Source organism: Arvicanthis niloticus, chromosome 30 (genome assembly GCF_011762505.2).
Source record: "Arvicanthis niloticus isolate mArvNil1 chromosome 30, mArvNil1.pat.X, whole genome shotgun sequence".
Lineage (NCBI taxonomy): Eukaryota > Metazoa > Chordata > Mammalia > Rodentia > Muridae > Arvicanthis > Arvicanthis niloticus.
Window position 1 is genome coordinate 17,638,817 of NC_133438.1, and position 21,295 is coordinate 17,660,111.

Sequence of the window (21,295 nt, forward strand, 5' to 3'; positions counted from 1 at the left end):
TATATATATATATATATATATATATCCTGCTAATATCTATGAATCCTGATTGCTATTCTATTTTATGGAAACTATAATGAGAGAAGAAAGCATTTAGACCCATGAATTCTTGAGTCAGAGAGAACAGAGTCCCTGCCATGGTACAATAGCAGCAATTAAGCCTTCTACACAAATAGAAGCCAGTTGGTGCAGAAGCCTGCTCTACATGCTGCTACCATGGGGTGAGAGGAAGCTTGCAGGATTGGGAATAAGAACTCCAAGACATGGGAGTGACCTTTCTCTTTAGTGACCTGCTGGCATACGGTAGACTTGTTCAGTTCTTACGGTTATTTCTCCATCACCTTCCAGTTGCTTGGGGAAACTGGAGCTAAAGTTGGTGGAGAATTTTTGAGAGTGATGAAAGAAAATGCAAGTGTGTTGTTGGGGAGAGTGTAGCTTATACATTTTCATCTTGGGCTACAAGGAGAAAGATGATGGGCCGTTATGTCCTTCTCTTTGAACTATGTCTGCTTTAGTGAGATGAGTCAATTCCTAGGGGGTGGGGAGAATTTCTCTTTGGTAGCTTTGCTAAATAAATAATAGTATTAAATAAATAAAAGTCTTAGTAAAAATGTATCTGAGATAGCACTTTCTACATGCATGGCTGTAGGGACACCTACTGTTTCCCTCTAATCCCCCGCAGCCCCAGATTTATAAAACAGAAGGGCTTATTATTAAAAAGCTCATCCAAGATAGAATTGTTCCATTCTTAGCAGGTGCTTAGTTTGCTTAAAGTCTTTGTGTCTGTGTGTCTGTGTGTCTTTGTGTCTTTGTGTTGGCAGTGAAGTAAATAACACCCCCCAGGAGTATCCTTATAAATTTCTGCTTTTCTCCTCCATATTCTTGCCAGTTTCGGGTAAATGAGTTTGGAGCCTTAGAAGTTATCACAGACGAAAGTGAGATGGAAAGTGTCAAGAAAGCAACGGCCACCACCACGTGGATGGTCCCAACTGCTCAGGATGGTAAGGCCGCCATCTTCTGTTTACATCTTCTTACTGAGTGCTTTGAAACCTGACTTTTATAGGAGGCCAGACTTTGAAAGCCCTGGGTTACTTCTGTGTCCCTACATAAATTTTTGTAATGAAACAGACAGGAACCAACCTTACATTTTAAAATAATTATAAACTGCCTCATTTCTAATGCCAGATCTATAATAGCACAAGGTTAGTTGCAAATTATCAAGTAAACCCAAGTTGCTGATGGCCTTCCTAAGTGATTTAGCCAAAAAGCCTGGCATTTATTTTTTTCTACTCCGATGGTTGTAAGTTACACATATATGCTGATGACTCCGATCTATCTCCAGCCCCGACCTCTCCCCCGAGCTCCAGGCCCGTATTTCCACCTGCCTACTGGACATCTCCACCTGGATGTCCCACAGGTACCTCAAACTCCACATGTCTGAATTGCAATTTATTTTCTTTTTCTTTCTCCCTTTCCCTAAACCTGCTCTTTCCTCCGTAACCTATATTTCAGCTGACAGTAGGTAGCATCTACCTGGTGCATAATCAAGAAATCGAGGAGTCATCCCGAATTTGTCCCTCCCATTCTCTGGTCCCTAATGCTCTCGGTGTTTAGCCCCTAAACCCATCTCAGATCTGGCTTTTTCTGTTACCACCGTAACTGCCTTACTTTAGGCCTCTAACCCTCACTGAAACTATCACAGAAGACTCTTAAATAATCACCGCTTCTAACTCACCCCTCCCCGATTTATCCTGTACCCTGAAGTCAGTGGAAGTTGTGTAGACTGCTCACCTGCTACTTTGTTCACTTCTCCTTGCCTTTGTCAACCTAGCAAAGCCTTCAAAGACCTAGAGGCTTGCTTCCACCTGCTTGCTTTGTCTCCCAACTCTGTCGCCTTCTCTGGGTCTTGTGCTCTCTCCCTGCAAGCAGTATGGACCTTTATGTCACTGTTCCAGATCATCCTGTGGTTTCTGCTTCCCTGCCTTTGTTTATGCTGGGTTTAGTTTGCTTGTTTGTTTGTTTGGTTTTGCTTTGTTTTTTATTTAGATGCCATTTCCTTCTTGGTCTAATTTTCTTTGGCCTTAAAAACCCTGTTGAGGTGCTGTGTCAGAAACTCTTTCCCGACCTTACTCCTGGCTGAGTGAACCACTTCTTTCTCTGTGGTTCTAGAACTCACTTGCACTTCTATGATTGCATGCATCCACATGATCATAAGCACTGGGTTTCTTGTATGGCTTCTCTTCTAGCCTGTGAGCTGTCTTGGACGAGGTCCATACTGACATAATCAGTGTCCAGTATAAATTGGTGACTAATAAATGTTTGCTGAATGACTCAGGCAGGAGGAAATGTGACGTCCTAAATGATTTGGATAATTATGATCCAGGAGATTAATTACATTAAAGTTACATGTGTTAATTTAGTCAACTAAGTAAAAATCACTCAACAAAATATTGTAAACATGAAACAACACACATGACCTTTTTAACTTTCTCCATGACTGATGCGTTGATTGGAATTTTTAGACCAATAGTACCATGGTAAATCCAGTAACTAATTCCAGTTCTTTTTATTCTATTTTGAACTTTGTAGAGAAAGCCAAGGTTTTTTTTTTTTTTTTTTTTTTTTTTTTTTTTTTTTTTTTTTTTTTTTTTTTTGTATAAGTGATTCAATTGATTCCTGCCAAGCTAAGCCCTCACCCCCAACTTTATAGTTCACAATCATTGATTCATTCAACAAACATTATTCTTTCTTGTGTTGCTAACAAAACTAGTAGAAGAGAAAGTTTAAATCTACTTTGAGGTGCCTCCTGGCATGGCTTTAATATTTTTTTTCTTCTTTTCATCTTCTAGTCTTTTCAGAGAAGACTGGGGTACCCTTCAGGCTGAAGGAGCAATCAAAAGCAGATGGGCTTCAGTTTTGTGAGAACTGTTGTCAGTATGGCAACGGAGATGAGCGTCTTTCTGGAGGAAAACATTGCAGCCAGAATTGCGCTCGGCATGCCAAAGACAAGTACGTCCCTTTCTCTTCCATCTCTGAAGCGGGTCAGAGACTTCAAGGCCGTGGTATCTGAAGAGACTATGTGCCATAGGACATCTGTTTCTCCCTGAAACCTGTTTTGTAGACTTTCTTTCCCGTAACATTGGGGCCTGTACCCCTGCATTGGATGTACTTAGTGCCTTCTCTCACACCTGGCCCATCATAGCAGTGATGTCCTGTCTCTACCATTAATTTGTTTCCAACCGAGAGTGCTTAGGTATTTCTGGCCTATGCACACAGTTAGATGGTGCTGCTATTCATAACACACTTATTTATATTTTTGGAGTCCGTTGAAATACCACACAGAGAATGAAGGTACTCCTGATATGATGGGCAGTCAACTCCTTGGAAATGTCCACTAGTGATAATGTAGTAAGTCCTTATAGGATGGCTTCAGAGGACATACAGTAAGTGCTATGCCACCAACCCATCTGAGGTCTAGCTAACCAAGTGCCGCTTAAGAGCAAAAAGATGTGTTTCTTGCATGTAATAGTATAGGACAAAATAAATCCCATTTATTTTTTAATGTAGTTTAATTTTTAAAAGCTTATTTATATGGATATTATGCTTACATGTATCTCTATGTACCACATACATGCCTCAGAAGCTAAAAGGGGTCTTCGGGTCCCCTGGAACTGCAGTTATGAGCTACCGTGTGTGGTGCTGGGAATTGAACCTGGGTCCTCTGGAAGAGCAGCCATTGCTTTTAGCCATGGAACCATGTCTTCAGTCCCTTGGCTTTTATGTTTCAGTGGAGATTCTCACATATTCTAATCAATATAGAAATTGTTGATTGCTTTGTATTAGCAAACTGATTCTTTACAGATTTACCATTGGTCTTTTCTACTGGATCTACCAATCTTAAAATTGCTAGGACTTTGGTTTCTAGTTGCCTTGGAAACATATGTCTGTAAATAATTGATTCTTTTATTATCATGGTAGACAAGTAAACTCATTAGGATCCACGTTATATATATTGCTAGTTCCCTTTTGAAATTAATACATAAAACAATTTTCAGTTTTACGCATGCAGACAGATCTATGAACCATGATTTAATGTTTCCCATATGTATGGTATGCTAATGCCTGCAGACCTCTCTTGGTAATTAAATGTTTCCTCTGGAGAGCAATTTTTTAAAATAATTTTTGCATCAATAGTCCACATGTAGACATTTGATAGGTATGGTTTCCTGTCACTGTTTTGGGGTTATAAACACAACAGAGATCAGAAGGACGACCGGGATGGAGGCGAAGACAACGACGAGGAGGATCCTAAGTGTAGTCGGAAGAAAAAACCAAAATTGTCTCTGAAGGCTGACTCCAAGGAAGATGGAGAAGAGAGAGACGATGAAATGGTTAGTAGCCCTTCTGTGTCCATTCTGAGGCATGGGCAGGCATCTTGGGCTGCCGCTGGCCACCACATCTGTTCTGGAGTCAGTTGCTGGAGTTAGTGATTGCTAGTTCAGAGGTCACTTCTATCAGGAGGCTCCATATCACTATCCAATGAACATGCAATATGGAGGAGTCAGACGTATAGCAGGAATAAGGTCCTGCTTCCTGAAGCCATTGGACTCTGGCTAAGGAGGCATGATAAGCAATAGTGCTTTGCTGGTATATAACTTCGAGCATTAGGATTGGCTGACCTCCTTATGTTGGCTATTAGGGGAGGGATCCAAGAAAGACAGGGACCCTGAGATGTGACCAGTAAGGAGGAGCCAGCGATGTGCATTTAGCACTCTTGTCAGGCTCAACATCTAAGGGAGACTACCCAAGGTGAGCACAGCTATAACACATTATGTAGGAGGGGCATACGCCAACATCATGGAGGTGCACGGAGGATTAGGGCAGAGTGGAATGAAGAAGCTGACATTAGTGTGATTGTATCAGGGCAACTTTATGGCTTCCTGAGTGTAATGGGAAGATGCTGGGAGGTTAAAGGCAAGGGGATGCTGTGCTTGATTTGTTTTGGCATGACCAAGTTTGACCTGGGTAAGCAGTGGTAGAGTCAGGAAAAGCAGTTAGATATTCTTGCAGTGTGATAGCTCTTACATGGTAGAGGGTCGTGTGAGATTAGGTTAGGTGATTTTGTTAGTTAGGTAGGGTTCTGAGGATATATAGGAAGGAGAAGGCACGAATCGGGGATTCTATGAATTGTAGATTTCTGGATTGAACAAATGCCCTGGATGTGAAGGCAAGGGTGGATGGAGAAGAGGCTAAGCAGAATTTGTTGTGCTTGGTACCTACACAGCTCGAAATTGTTAGGCAGACAGACAGAAACATGAAGTCAGAAAAAGGCAGCTAGAGACAGAGGGTGACGGAATTTAGGGTAGAGATGACCTCGAGGGATGAGGGGATGGTTGTCAGTAAAGCACTTGCCCTGTGAATGTAAGGACCCAAGTTTTGATTCCCAGGACCTGTATAATAAGCTAGGTGTGGGATATAATAAACTAGGTATGGGAGCTCCTGCTTCTTCTAATCCTAGTGCTGAGGCTGTGGAGGCAGAAGGATTCCAGGAGCTCATTGGCCTGAAGTGCCAGCCATTAGGACATCCTGACTCACAGGAAGGTAGAAAGAGCTTGAGGCATGACACACAGAGCCGTCCTCTGAGCTCAGTAGCTCTTCATGTCTTTCCTACCCCTCCTCACACACAGAAATCATCCAGACCTCCAGGCTAGAGAGGAGCAGAGGTCGGATGGGTGTGGACATCAGCAGTGAGCCTGCAAAAAGGACCAGTAAGGTCTGAGGAGAGCAGGCAGGCAGGCACAGTCCTGGAGCTAAGACCAGGATGTGTGAAGGAGGAAGGAGCTCTCCCAAAGAGCAACTGCAAACGCTCTCTTCCGCTGACTCAGTTTAAACCCAACCTGGTCTCAGGTGGACCCTCGTGTTGCTTTCAGAGTTAGGAAGTGAGACCGAAACAAAGATCCACAGCAAAAAGCTTTTTGACAGACCTTAGTTTTCCTGGAGACCAACCTCGTGAACTTGTAAATTCAAAACTTCCCTTTTTTTTTTTTTTGCTGTAGGAGAACAAACAAGATGGAAGGATCCTGAGGGGTTCTCAGAGAGCCAGAAGGAAAAGACGTGGGGATTCAGCGGTCTTAAAGCAGGGTGAGCTGATGATCGGCCCTGAAAATGCTTGCCAGGAGCAGCTTGGTTTTTATTGCTCTCCATGGTTACAGGGAATCCTTTGAGTTTCTCTTTGGTACGGTTTTCTCCCAAGGCTTGAGGAAGCAGTTTAAGAAAGTTAGCTAACTTTCAAGTTGTTACCAAATATATATGGAATACCTTCTTTTATTTACTGGTATATCCATCAAGACGGTAGTTTCTGCCTCTGCCCTTTTGCCATAACCTCTATTCTTGCTCATTTCCCAAGATGGTTCATGTTCTATTGTGCTCTCTCAAAGCATATCCTCCTAGTGTGGCCCCGCCTCTTCCCCTTTTCCGTAAAGCTGCATCTTATTAACTCCAGCTCTCAGGCCTTTTTATTTGGTTGGATAAACTCTTCTCCTTACTGGGATTGGATCTCGGGTCATTTCCACATAAGCTCTCCTCAGCTTTACTCCACATAGACTGATACTTCTGCGCTGCCAGGTCTTTGCTTGAGGTCAGTGGAGATCTATACAGCCCAGCCACCAACCTGCAGGCTTACACTCTTTCCTGGCAGGCCTGTGAGCCGAGCGACCCCACATCCATGCTCAGAGGCAACCCTCGCTGTTGGTTCCATTCATCTCCCAGAAGGAGCTGGAAGTATTTCCAGCTGTCTCTAGCTCACAGCAGAACTTCCATCCCCTTTAAGATAACTTCCTGTTTGTTTTGTTGGTTGGTTGTATCTCTGACTAAGGGGAGTAAGTTAAATCTCCTAGTCACTCTGCATGGGTTTGCTCTTCCTTTAGCCTCCCTCTCCTTTTCTCCTAAAACCCTCTTAGGACGAGATTCCGAAGCTGCGGCTCCTGTATTCCCTGCTCTCTCAGTCAGCATTTCTTTTCCGTAAATGTTCAAATTCCCTTTTGTTATGTGCTCCTAGTGGACTCACAAGTGCTTCAGGTGCTGCTACTAGTGCCTGGCACATCCCTCCCCTGTTCCAGCACTGTCACCTTTAATCCAGAGCCTTCTGATTTTTTTATCACATATGCATTTTTGTGCTTAATGAGTGTGCCTGTCACCACACCAGTTTTTATTTCACTTCCAAGTTTAGCAGATATTTGATAAGCATTCAGTGGATTATCCTAGTCCCAGCCTTCCATGGCATTGGAACAAACACACAACACACGTGACCCGTGTTGTTTCTGTAAGAGTTTATTTACTTCCTGTAAGTAAATGTTCTCTAGGTGTCCTGCTGGATTTTACATGTATGCTAAGTTTGACCCCTTGTGCTTCATCAACTGGATATTTACCACAGTTCACTTCCCAGTTATTGTTCCTCTGGAAGAAGGACCAGAAAAGGAGAGACACATCAGCCATGGAAAGGGAGGAGCCCGCAGTCCTAGTGGTTGCGGAAGAGAGATGTCCTGGAACGTTTCATTGATTTCGTAGCTTTGGAAAGCCTATCATTTGGTTTGTTGTCTTTTAGGCTTGCCTCCTAAAGGCAAGAAAACTTGGTGCTGGGCTTCCTACCTGGAGGAGGAGAAAGCTGTGGCTGTTCCCACGAAGCTGTTCAAAGAGGTGAGAGTCCCGCAAGTGCTGTGTGGAAAGGCAAGGGATCGGACGCTTGCCGGCGCTCACAGCATCGCTTCCATTATCTGCGAAGAAGTGTGACTTGGGTATACCGTTCTGTGAGGATGCATGTGGAAGATCCCTCACAAGGCACTCACAGCACCGTGCACGCCCGTGCATATGTGCTCACAGTTTCTTCTCAGCATTTACTGGGCTTCCCTCATTCTGCATTATAGGAATACTGTCACTAAAAACTAGTAGACGCATTGTATGTCTAGTTCTGAGGGATCAAGAATGTGTTATTGAGTTATACATCCTATTAAAATGCTTTACCTGGTATTCCTGATGAGAATATCCTATCATTTAAAATCAGTTTAAAGTATAGATAGTAGGTGTACCTCCGAGTAGGATCTCTTGCTCCTAGACTAAGAAAGGATTTTCTTTGTAAAGGGCATCTAGAGTCTATTGCCACGATAGAACTTCCATAATGTGCATGAGGGTAGCCATAGACAACAGGTAAATCATCAGGAATGGCTGTGCTCCCATAGGCTCTTATTACAAAGCTCTGGTGGGTAAGATTTGGCACACAGCCTGGACTTTGCTGCCCTGCCACGTAAGTCACTTCTCTGAGTATCTTTCTAGTTATGAATGAATAAAATGGAAGCGTAGTGAATATTAGAGGGACTGCATCAGCATTGAGAATTTTAGTTCAAACATAATACAGATGGGTCTGGATAATTATTTTCTGTACCTTTGGTTCTTTATAGAGTAGACTTTCACTCCGCCCCATGCCCCACCCCTGAGACAGGGTTTCTCTGTGTAGCCCTGGCTGTCCTGGAACTCGCTCTGTAGACCAGGCTGGCCTCAAACTCTGAGATCCACCTGCCGGTAACTTATATTTGTAAAAGCAATTTATTTTTAGTAATTATGTTAGGGTATGTGCATATGAGTGGTTGTCTGCAGAAGCCAGAAGAGAACATAAGATCCTCTGGATCCTGGGAATGGAAATTGGATCCGCTTTAAGAGAAGCAAGTGCTCTTACGTGCCGAGCTACCTTTCTGTCTCACCTTTTCACATCTTTAAAAATTACTTGAAGAGTAATATATAGTATGATTCAAACTGTCAGTATTAAAAGGCAATAAAGAATAGCCCTGTGGCTTTGTTCCCGTAAACACCAGATCTGTCTCTGCTGAAGGGGCCAGTTTTGCTAGTTCTCCTATTTCCTTCCTAGGACGCTATGCACCTTTCTGCCCTGTCTAACACTCAGTGGCAATGGCTGACCTGTACTTTGTTAGACTATCATTTTAATTTTACAGTTTGGAGATTATTTCATTTCATGTCATTGATCTCTCCATCTTTTTTTTTTTTTAATATACTAAGCCACAATATTTTAAAAGTATGTTTATTCCATAAAAATTAACTCACTCTCTATTGGTTCACACACAGCTATATTTTTAAAATTTTTTCGCTGGAGGCTTTAGAAGATGATGCTGCACACCTGACATGTTACCTATGTGGGAATGTGTCCATTAGATAACTCCCTAGAGTTAGAATTGTTAAGAGAAGGATCAGCTGTTTATAGATGGACTGAAATTGCTAGTGATTAGGCAGAGTTATTCGTAGTGTTCCTGCCAGAGTCTCCTTTCTTAGGCACAGAGCCATCAAGTTCTCGGATCTTCACAGCCCAATGGGAAATAATATCTTGTGTGATTCTGACGGGCAAGGTTGACTGTCTCTTCAAATATGTAAAAGAAGACAAAGATTCCTTTTTATGACTTTTGTCTCTTTGTGTCTTTTCATCTTAACTGCTCATTAGTCCTTTTCTTTTGGGATTTTTTTTTTTTTTTTTTTTTTTTGTGGTTTATTTATGAGTCATCTTTGAGAAGGTAGGGAACGAATGCAGGACCTTTTTCACACTAGGGCACCTTGCCATGGAGTTGGGTTCCCCAGTCCAAAGGACTCTTTATGAGTGGTTAATTGTTCATGTTTTGAGCTGGTCCTGTTGGGGAGGTAAAGTTGTTGTCGCTTTCCATTTCAGCACCAGTCCTTCCCATACAACAAAAATGGATTTAAAGTCGGCATGAAGCTAGAAGGGGTGGATCCTGAGCACCAGGCTGCCTACTGTGTCCTCACTGTGGCTGAGGTGAGCTCCGCCTTCTCATCTCATGATGGCCATGGGGCCTTCATGATGAGGAGAAGTGTCCTTGGCTGAGTGTTTGTGTCCTGTGAGGCACAATGCTTAGCATTTTTTAATGTATATGGGGTTTGAAGTGATGGGCTTCCTTAGACTTTGCATACTGGCTGTTCCTTGACAAAAGGAACTGATATACATGAGATTTATCTCTGAAAGAAAGAATTGTGTGTGTGTGTGTGTGTGTGTGTGTGTGTGTAAATTAACTCCTATTTACTTCTTTAGGGTTCAGAAGAGGGAACCCAGAGCTTCACACAGTGCTAAGCAACCACTGTATATATGTTGCTTACATATATACACACATTTATATATATTTTATATATACTTATTTAATATTTTGGAATGTCTTTGTGTGTGAAGGTTTTAAGAAAGTAAGCCAACACAACACACACATACACACACACACACACACACCCACACACATGCACACACACACACAATGTATCCATTATATTACTGAGAACACTTTTTAAATTTCTTTTTTCCCCCTAGTACTCCTTCCTTTGAACTAAGGTTATGGATCTTTTAAAACCTTCTCCCCAAAGGAGTAAGGTGTAGCTTTAGTTATTGTGGAGTTATTTCAGTGACTGACTGTGTGGTGACCCCAGGGCATGGTGGCTGTACTTACCTGGCACAGTGTTTGCCAGGTGTTCACTGGTTGTCTTGCAGACAGGATCTTGGGAGGAAATAGCTGCAGTGTCAGGTGCTTTCGGAGGTGAGGCCATGGTGCCCTAGTCCTGGGTGTGAAGGATCTACAGACAGGATTGAGTTTGAAGATTCAGTAAATAATAAATGCATTTGTGTGTGAAAGAGCTTGGGGGGAAGGGGAAGATTTAACTCCTTTGTTCACTTCTTTGTGGTACTGAAGAGGGAACCTGGAGCTTCACACATTGCTCAGCAAGCAATCTATTACCAAGTTATATACCCAGCTCGAACACCTGTCTTTTAGGGGTTTATTTTACTTAGTGTAGATTTTTAATTGTAAACTCTGTGTGCTCTTTGTTAAAATTTCAGAGTCTGAGAGCACTGACCTCTGTCTCATCTGCCTCTTACCAAAGTCTAGAAAGTGCCCTGACAGCAGTTACTGCTTGCTTCTAGATACTTTCTCTGCACATCGAATTATATATAGATATTTTTCTTCTTTATACGTTAATGTTACATAAATGTTATGCATAATCTGCCTCTTGCTTCTATGACATATGTACACATTAACTGTTTTACCACTGTGCTTTTTTTGTTTGTTTGTTTTTCGAGACAGGGTTTCTCTGTGTAGCCCTGGCTGTCCTGGAACTCACTCTGTAGACCAGGCTGGCTTTGAACTCAGAAATCCACCTGCCTCCCAAGTGCTGGGATTAAAGGCGTGCACCACCCCACCACTGCCCAGCTTTTTTTTTTTTTTTTTTGAAAGGGTTTTGTGGTGAAAGTGTGCCTTAGTCATCTGGGCTGAGGGATGCCACAAAAATGACACCAGCAACAGACCTCATGCAAGAGATTCATTGGGGCCTTTGAGAAGGGATAGAAAAAAAACAAAACAAAACAAACAAAAAACAAAACAAAACAAAAAAAAAACAAAAAAAAAACAAAAAAACAAACCAGCAGCAGACCAGACCATGGGGTCACAGGCTTTATACGGTTTCGACAATAGTGCCTTGGCTCTTAGTGACTAAGACAGGGCATTGGTACCAAATCATTGAAGGCAAAGACAGATGAACCTGGTGCTGGAATGTGGATGGTTCTTAGTTGACTGACATTTGTCCCATGAAACTGCTTCTGTTCATTTCAACTGTTTGTTTCCATATTGATAGCAACTGAATGGGCATCTATTTCTAAAAGGTAGAAGGACAGGAAGCTTGGCTCTGCATAGTGGGACTCTGCTCCTCCCACCCCCAACTCCGTATCATCGTTGAATGAACAGCCTTTCTTGGCTTGTCTCTGCTCATTTCTACTTTACACAGATCTGTAAGAACCAGCCTGGAGCTACAGAATGAAATGTTATGGACGTCCTTGTTTATGACCTTGTGTGACAGGGCAGGTCGGTGCCACCAGGGTTCCTCCAGCTCCTCTTCCTGCTGAGGCCATTTTAGCTTTAACTCAGTTTCTTTGAGTTTGTCAGTTCTTAAATCTCGGCAAGAATGTGTGAGAATTTGGTTACCTGAGACTGAATAACAGTTGGGTCTTTCTGCTCTCCTGCCCCAAGAGGCTAAAAGAACTGATAGGGTCCTGATACCTGAGAGTTTGGGGCTTTACTCCAAGGAGCAGCCCTCCCTTGGAGCAGAAGAAGGGATAAAGCTGGGTCCTGAGCACTGCAGGCTTACCTGTTGGAAGATGGCCTTGACACAGGTGTTGAACAGTTATCAAAGGAATGGAGATAACTTGGTTGGCAGCTGTGGCAAGGTAGAAAGGATTGGCATGAATAACGAGAAAGAAAGCTAGGTGATTCCTTAGGAAATTTTTTTTTTTTTTTTTTTTTTGTAATGGAGACAGCACGAATACCATCAGAGCTGAATTAATTAATTTCCTTACTTCCTTCCCCCCTCCCTCTTCCCTCCCTCCAACTTTACTTCTTTCTTTCTTTCTTTCTTTCTTTCTTTCTTTCTTTCTTTCTTCCATTCTTTCTCTCTCTCTCTTTCTTCTATTCTTTCTTTCTCTTTCTTTCTTCCATTTTTTCTCTCTCTTTCTTCCATTCTTTCTCTCTCTTCCATTCGTTCTTTCTTCCAGTCTTTCTCTCTTTCTTTCTTTCTTTCTTTCTTTCTTTCTTCCATTCTTTCTCTCTTTCTTTCTTTCTTTCTTTCTTCCATTCTTTCTTTCTCTTTCTTTCTTCCAGTCTTTTTCTTTCTTTCTTTCTTTCTTCCATTTTTTCTCTCTCTCTTTCTTTCTTTCTTCCATTCTTTCTCTCTCTTTCTTCCAGTCTTTCCCTTTCTTCCTTCCTTCCTTTCTTTCTTTCTTTCTTTCTTTCTTCCTTTCTTCCTTTCTTCCATTCTTTCTCTCTCTTTCTTTCTTCCATTCTTTCTCTCTCTTTCTCTTTCTCTCTCTTTCTTTCTTTCTTTCTTTCTTTCTTTCTTTCTTTCTTTCTTTCCCCAAAGCAGTCTTACTGTGTAGAATCTAGCCACACAGATCCTTCCACCTCAGCTTCCTGAGTGCTGGGATTACCAGCAGGGAGTTGATTTCTGAGACTATTCTTATTCAAGGTTCTTATCCCTCAGATTAGTTTATGGGTAAGAATTGTTCCTTGAGGAAATGCAGGCTTAGGTACCTATGAGCCTCTGGTAACAGTGCTCATACTTTTGTCAGCACACATACTTGTTTTTGTTTGGTGACTCTTTGTTTATTGTATTATATATAATTTTGTAAAAACTGAACTCTCATTCATCAGCAAACACTGCCTTGCTCACGTGAATGAAGCTCCCATATTCTGTTCTCTACTGCATAGCATTCTGGGAAGGTAGAGGCTAATGAGTGAAAGCATCAACTGAAAGGATGAAGATGTGGAAAACGGGAAACTAAACAGACAGTGTACAGGGGCCTCATTCACAGGAGTGAAGTCCCCAAGGAAGCCCTGCTGGTCCCTGCTGGGTCCTGCCTTATTACCACTGTCTCCACACTTTTAAAAGCACCAGCTATGGTATTTTGGGTTAGAAATAAGTTTTAACAAGCAAGTGAATTCATAGGTACAGATTTATGAACATTGGAAATCAACTTTTTTGTTTATTTGTTCCAGAAGCATTTACTAGGTTAGGTGTGAGAACACACTTAGAAGCTTAGGGAAAGGGAGACTAGCAAATTGGAAAGGCTGAGGCTTACTTCCTAGGGTTAGACCTTTAATGCAGGAGTTGAATGGCAGTTCCTTGTGGGACCCAGGTTCATGGGAACACATAACACACACATAGACAAACACACTGCACACCACAAAGACACAAACAGCGACATACCACACACAGAAAGACATACAACATCTCTCTCTCTCTCTCTCTCTCTCTCTCTCTCTCTCTCTCTCACACACACACACAGAGAGAGAGAGAGAGAGAGAGAGAGAGAGAGAGAGAGAGAGAGAGAGAGAGAGAGAGGAAAATAGAAGATATTTAAGCCCTCAGACCAGAGAGGAGGCATCGGGTGGGGCTCAGGGTCTTGATGAGAGGGGACTGACAGAAGTATCTGATTGTTACCGGGGTAAGAGATAGTACAGTGCACGCTGGTGGCTCAGGCCTTGGAGAAGCAGAGTATAGGAGTCAGCTGTGGACAGGGAGAATCCTTAGGGGAAGGAGGAGCTTGAGAGGAGTCTTTAGGCAGGGAAGCTGAGAATAGAGGAGGTTGTTTACCAAAGCACAGCACTGCAGAGGACAGGAGAGGTGAGGACAGGCACAGTACCGACCACAAGGGGCTAGAGGTTGTAAATGAGCTTACCTTGTAAGAGGGGAGTGGGGACAGCTGCCTGCTAGGCAGGGTAGACAAGAGACCTCTGACCCCTCTGGGCAGGAGGTGGTGGAGGTGTGATTAGCTCTCAGCCCTCCTGAGACAATGCAGTCCCCAGGAACTCTAGTGTTACCTAGGACTCCAGATTCTGGGATGAGTGGGCTTAACTATAAGTTTGTACTTGCTACATATTGATTATTCCCTTTTTCTTCTTCTTTTTCTTTTTTTTTCTTTTCTTTTCTTTTTTTTTTGGTTCCCACTTCCCAAAGAAACAGTTGTCAATATTTTGTCTTATTCTTTAAGACTTTAATTATGAATTGATATACATATACATATATATCCATGTATATCCATGTAAATCTGTGTATAAGTGTCCATACATTTTTAGAAGGAGATACATACATATATAAGTCTATAAAAGAGTCTTCCCACAGCCTGGCTCACCTTGTGTAATTTGCTCTGCCACTTGAATTTTATAGAATGCCTTAGAAGCCTTTCCATGACAGTAACTGCCATTGCGCACTACTGGGAGATGGCAGTGCCCACTCTGCACTCAGCCTGCAGCTTCTTGTGGATCCTCACAGTTGTGTGGCAAGCACCTTACTGCCGAGGCCTTCATCTTCTTAACCTCCCTAAGGCCAAGCCACACTAGATACCCAAGCTAATTTATTGTGGTGTGGGTGTGTGTGTGTGTGTGTGTGTGTGTGTATCTGCGTGTCTGTGCCTGTGTACATGTGTGTCTGTATGTGTATATATGTGTACTGCATATGTCTATGTGTATCTATGTGTATCTGTATGTGCTTGTGTGTGTATCTGTGTGTATGTGATTTGTATGTCTTTGTGTGTAAGTATCTGTGTGACTGTATGTCTCTCTGTGTGTATATCTATATGTGTGTGTGTGTGTGTGTGTCTGTATGTCTATATGTGTGTCTGTGTATCTGTATGTCTATGTGTATCTGTGTGTGTGTGTGTGTGTGTGTATTTTAACTTACTCTACCTGCTTACCCGTTTCAGGTTTGTGGATATAGGATAAAACTTCACTTTGATGGATATTCTGATTGCTATGACTTCTGGGTAAACGCAGATGCTCTGGACATTCACCCAGTGGGCTGGTGTGAGAAGACTGGCCATAAGCTCCGCCCTCCGAAAGGTGCTGCTGCTTTTTCTCCCTGCTTTAAATTCAGCACAATTTTACTTTCTGGGATGCTAACTTGGAAGCTTTAGGAATTATTCTTTATGATAATCAATTCAAGTTTATTGTTCATGGTGTAAAACATGGCTTTTTAAGGTCAAAGAGATAAAGTAAAATCTAATTTAAGATACTGAACTATTTTCATGTACTTTTTGCATATGAAATAATAACAGAGTAATAATAATTCTTGGCTATAAATTACTCTTACAAACAGATCTGTTTTATCTGTATATATGTGTAAATAAATATACACATATACACATAGTCTTGAACAAAACCATTTGAGACATTAATTTTATTGCTATTTTACTATATAAAGGTATTGAGAAGCCAGATGCGGTGTCACATACCTGTAATCCAAAGCCAGTGAGGCGTTGGCGGGAGGATTGTTGGCTAGAAGTGAGTTTGGGCTTTACTGTAAGTTTAGGACCAAAATGGATTACAATAGTAGACATTATTTCAGTGGGAGAGGGATAGGTAATGAGAGAGAGAGAGAGACTCCTAAGAAACCATGCCTTGAGAATACAGCGCTAAAATTACCATGCATAGATGTTGGACAATAGTCCAACATAATAATTATTATTACATAATAATTACTGTTTGGTGATAGGGATCAAGATTAGGGGCTCGTTCATGTGAAACAAATGCTTTACACTGATTTATGCCCCTAGCCATGTGGAGTTCCTTGCTTTTTATTTTTATTTTTGAGACATATAGCCTTGTCTCAAAATTGAGCTCTTCACCATTTTTCCTGTCTCCTGAGTGCTGACAGGCACAGACAACCATACCCAGCAGAATTCTTTATATTATAATTTGCCAGAGTTTTTAAAAACCTGTTTTATAATTATTTTAAAAATCTTCAGAAAAGCAGATATTATCATTTTCAGTCCATCCCCTATGTATTTAATAATTCTTTCTTCCTTCGTTTCTTTGCTTCTTTCTTCCTTCCTCTCTTTCTTTCTTTCTTTCTTTCTTTCTTTCTTTCTTTCTTTCTTTCCTTTTACTTCCTATGGTGTTGGGGGTAGAACTCAGGGCCCTACAGCCTGTTAAGAGCTTGTCCACTGAGCTCAGTCAGCCCCAAAGATGTTATTTGATAGCTAGCTGTTCACCAACCCTTTATTCTAACTAAAAGTTAAAGATCATGTGAGACTTTTGAGAAATACAAAAGTCCTTTTAGAACTTCACTTCTTGTAAGGAAATGGAAAAGTTAGACTAGGCCTTGTCTCTTCCTGTGGTTAGATTAGGTAAGGGGACCTGAGAAAGGTTATTACTCCAGGTTACAAGTCTGAGGAACTGTAACTACATTGATAGAAGGAGCCTGACACCACAAAGCATATTAGGTTTAGAATACATTTCCTTCCTTATTCATTTTCTGTACATCCATCACCATATCCATTTAGAGTTGAAAAAATAATAACTTAGAAGATAAACATCACCTGTATCTAAAAATAATATTGTTATAAATTATGGGTTAAGTTTTATTCATTAAAAAAAAATCATTTGATTGTAGTAAGACTGGGAGTTAGCTGGTGGTTCTTTGTAATTTTCCTAAGTCTGTCCACATGTGCTTTTACTCTAGGGTATAAAGAAGAAGAATTTAATTGGCAGTCCTACCTTAAGACATGCAAAGCCCAGGCCGCTCCCAAGTCATTATTTGAGAATCAGAACATAGTAAGTGCATCTAAAGTACTTTTCCTTTCAGAATAAGTGATTTTTTTTTAAGTGTCTCGTAGGATAAATCACAAGCGTTAACAAGGAACTATAATAAATTTTATTGCGTTGGTAAGTAGAGTTCTCATGTCTTAATTAAACTTTAAAATTAACTTAAATTCTTCATGAAAAGATATCTATTTTATAGCCATATTACGGTTGTCTTAGTGAATGGTAGAAGGCAATATAATATGAAATCCAGGTGTGGCTTACAATTAAGATGCATAAAAATTAAATAGGCTGGAACATTATACTGTTACCTTCGTTTAATTAGGAGTGTGGTTCAGTCAAGAGTCACATGGTGTGATGGATATAGCCCTGTTTGAGTTTGCTGGTGGGAGGTCACTAGGGACTCCACTCTGCCTTTATTGCAGCATATACCTTTGGTGGCCATAGGTTTTGTAGGAAAAGCCAAGGCAGATGTGGGTGCATTTTCTATTTGTTGTCTATCTTTACATTACACTCTTCCCTCCCCAAGATATGATCTAATTAGAGCAGGGGCAAAGGAAATGTCATCCTTATAGCTCAAAAGGACAAGATGCAAGGCCACATGCGACCTTTCACTGCAGACAAATGAACCTCTTGATTCCGAGCCCTGGAGTCAATGTTGTTTTCTGTCCCCCTTCACCCCTGCAACTCCAGGGATCTCTGAACCCTCAGTGTTCTACCCTCAGTAGAACACATGTCTCTGCAGCCTGGCTCTCTATGAAGAGTCTGAGCATCCTCCTTCCCTGGATTCATCTTTTAGGTAGCAGGGAGTAAAGAGGATAGAGGCACCAGGGTTCCCTCCCGATGGGACAAGTGTCGCCATGGGGAAACCGTTCCCTCTGGGCAGTGATATCAGGCAGCTGGTTTGAGGGTACAAATCTAATGGGAGAAATATGCTCTGATTAAATTGAACATAAAGTAGGTCGAATTAAAGATTGAAAGGGGAGAGAGAGAGAGAGAGAGAGAGAGAGAGAGAATATGGTCAGCCTATTTTATTATTTCTTAATTGGGCAGACAGCTTAATCGCTGGAATGTAAATGCTGCCCCACCCCCACCCCCTTGCAGTTTGTCTTCTCTGAGGAGACAGATCCCTGGAGGAAGGTCAGTTGGAAACTCAGCAGCCTGACGTCTCTGCCCCGTGGCTGCTCCTCTAATGGTGACTTGCATCTTGTCATGATTAACTGCCCTGAACCATCACTACCATTCTGGACATGGTTAGCATACAACCTAATCTTAGGCTATGTTTCAGCACTGGAGGGCTAATTAATCTTTCTACTTCTACATTCTCCACCTCAGAGTAGTCAGATATTTATGGTCATAAATAAATATCATGTAAATTATGATAAATATTATAAATATATAATTCCAGGGTTCAAATATATGCTAAGTGCTCTGTATGTGTCTGTTTAATTCACTCAGGACTTAACACCATTTTCAGATATATTTGGTTATATTTTTAAAACTATAATTATACAGTTTTACTTTTAATTTAATCTTTTACTGTAGAGTGAAAGGTAACATTTTTTTTTGCTTAAAGCATTACAGTGGTACCCATATGCTTCAGTTTGAAATGAAGGGTTTTCATTGGAGGATAGAAATGACTTACATTGTTTTGTGGCTGAAATACAGGATATTCTAGTATTGTACTCTGAGATTACAATATTTTCCCACAAAAGATTGTGAAGGTTGCTTATACATTGCCGTTCCCTCAAGCACTAGCTCAGTGAACTTTTATGGCTGATAATCTGTGGATTTCCATAAAATACTTAACACTTCTAATGACAGTGTGTGTAACAGGGAGCTTCTCTGCTGCTTCTGTGAACAGAACTGTGTGTAGTAGCAAGCCAAGCTTGCAATAGCTTGAAGCTTTTCATATAGGAAGGTGACCTACTTTCTGTAGAGTCCTTGCGAGATATTCGCAAGAGCTTGGAGTGAATTCGTAATGACTCCATATTTTTAACTCAGTTAAGTGCATCTTTTGTGTGAAATAATTTTCATTGTCAAATGGACAAATAATCAGCCATGTGGTGAATCAAACTTGCCTGCCTAGTACATGTCTCCTAACTAAGGTATTAGAGCACACAGGCTGAAATTAATTATTTTAAATTCTGCAAGGTTGGGGGTGTTTAGTTGTGGGGCTCAGTTAATTGAATGTAACTGTGGAGCTTTGTTTTTTATTGTTGCCAGTAGAAAGCAACCCTGCTGTGAGGCCAGCACAGCATCTTTAAATTAGGTGAATGAAGCTGTGGATGGATGCCTATCCTTGAAGCAGGGTACAGAATATGTAGGTCTTCATTGTTGAAGTGTGTGCCTATCTCCAATTAAACCTGCGTGTTTCCATAGACAGTGATCCCATCAGGATTTCGAGTTGGAATGAAGCTCGAGGCTGCAGACAAAAAGAGCCCTTCTGTCATCTGCGTTGCTACGGTAACAGATATGGTGGACAATCGTTTCCTGGTACATTTTGACAACTGGGATGAGAGCTATGACTATTGGTGAGACAGTTTCCATTATTACGCTTTTGAAATTTTAATGCTTACCTAGAGAAAAAAATAATCACACAGTTCAAAATAAGGGGCAATATGAGGTTTATAACAAAATCAAAAAGCTCTGTGTGTAGTGACTGACATGAGCCTAGTTCTTGGGAGGTCGTGCAGGAGGATCAGAAGTTCAGGGTCATCTTCTGCTTCCTAGGGAGTTTTGAGACCAACCAAGATTGTGTGAGACCCTGTCTTGAAAAAAATAACAATGAGTCATGAATACCTTTAACTCCATTTCTGGGGAGTCCAATGCCTTCTTCTGGTATCTGAGTACTGCACACACAGTACACAGACATATATACAGGCAAATTACTCATACACAGAATAAAATAAAATAATATTAAAAAAAGAAAGAAAATGAAAAGCAAGATTAAATCAAAGTTCTGCTCCACTTTTTCTATTTCAGATTTGTAAACCTGTTCCATTTTGTATTTTTATGCATGTCCCACATTGTATTTCCAATACACTAGATTTCTGATTAAATCCTTTCAAATGGACTCAGGATTTGTATTTGACTTGAGTTGCTAACATAAACTTTGTATCCCTGTATTCCCAACACATCCCTCCATGTCCGTGCATGCACGGGCTCCTTTTCCTCCTCCCCTTCAGAGTCTTGTATAACTTTTTGGGAATTTATTTTAATCATCTTTCCATATTTTTATATTCAGCCCATTTAACCATTCAGATAGCTGAATACAAATGATACCAATTAAGGAATATTTTTTTTAAATCCTTACCATTTTTTTTTAGATATACTATATACAATAGTAAGAGCATCATACTATGAAAACAGCATCCTATGAAATATAATTAAAAAGTCTTTGTAGTAGAGCATTGACTCTTACATGCTCTGTAGTGTGAGGGATCAAACCCAGGTTCTTTGCATGCCGGATAAGTGCTGTACCTCTAGACGACAGCCTCAGCCCAAACCATTATATTTGATCACACAGCTGATCACTAGAATTGATTTTCCTGGTGAAAACATCTCTGAAGTGTTTCTGTCTTGAGAAAGTGTGAAATAAGGATATTTAGAGATGCATCAGATGTATTATGGCTGGTACCAAGTGAATATTAGCTGATACAGATATAGCCACTTTTTTCTCTTCAAAAATGTATTACATATATTTATACTGATTGAGGAAACTGCATATGAAGATCACAGAACAATTTCTGGGAATTGGTTCTCTTTCTCAAGTATGTGGTCAGTCCTATATGGTTTGAGCTCAGGGGCTGAGAGCTCAGGTTGCCAGAGTCAGTGACAAGTGTTCATATCTATTAGGTATTACTTTTCAGTCTCTATAGTCAGTAGATCCACCAATAATTCTTATATTGAATTTTTAAGATATGTTTTACTTGAATTGTTAAAGAAGAGGAATCACTGAGGTTGTTTTTCTGTGTGCTCGTAAGTGTGTGTGTGTGTGTGTGTGTGCGCGCGCGCGCGCGCACGCACATACACTAGAGAGAGAGAGAGAGAGAGAGAGAGAGAGAGCGAGAGAGAGCGAGAGAGAGCGCATGTGTGCATGTGTGCATGTGCTTGCATTTTGGGGCTAGAACTTAGTCAGCCCAGTGACTACATTT

The 21,295-nt window shown here is 41.1% G+C and overlaps 1 protein-coding gene across 7 annotated transcripts in view; it reads left to right on the forward strand.

Moving 5' to 3' along the window:
• Positions 1 to 21,295, forward strand: part of L3mbtl3 (L3MBTL histone methyl-lysine binding protein 3) — a 104,161-nt gene that overhangs the window by 30,455 nt on the left and 52,411 nt on the right. For 6 of the 7 annotated variants that reach the window (XM_076927979.1, XM_076927982.1, XM_076927980.1 and 3 more), the window contains 10 exons: positions 890 to 1,001; positions 1,343 to 1,417; positions 2,850 to 3,009; positions 4,259 to 4,391; positions 6,057 to 6,141; positions 7,604 to 7,695; positions 9,725 to 9,829; positions 15,302 to 15,437; positions 17,059 to 17,150; positions 19,521 to 19,672. In XM_076927979.1, coding sequence (XP_076784094.1) covers positions 890 to 1,001; positions 1,343 to 1,417; positions 2,850 to 3,009; positions 4,259 to 4,391; positions 6,057 to 6,141; positions 7,604 to 7,695; positions 9,725 to 9,829; positions 15,302 to 15,437; positions 17,059 to 17,150; positions 19,521 to 19,672 — 1,142 coding nt within the window. The remainder of the gene's footprint in view (positions 1 to 889; positions 1,002 to 1,342; positions 1,418 to 2,849; positions 3,010 to 4,258; positions 4,392 to 6,056; positions 6,142 to 7,603; positions 7,696 to 9,724; positions 9,830 to 15,301; positions 15,438 to 17,058; positions 17,151 to 19,520; positions 19,673 to 21,295) is intronic. The other variant, XM_076927984.1, reaches the window with a different exon arrangement.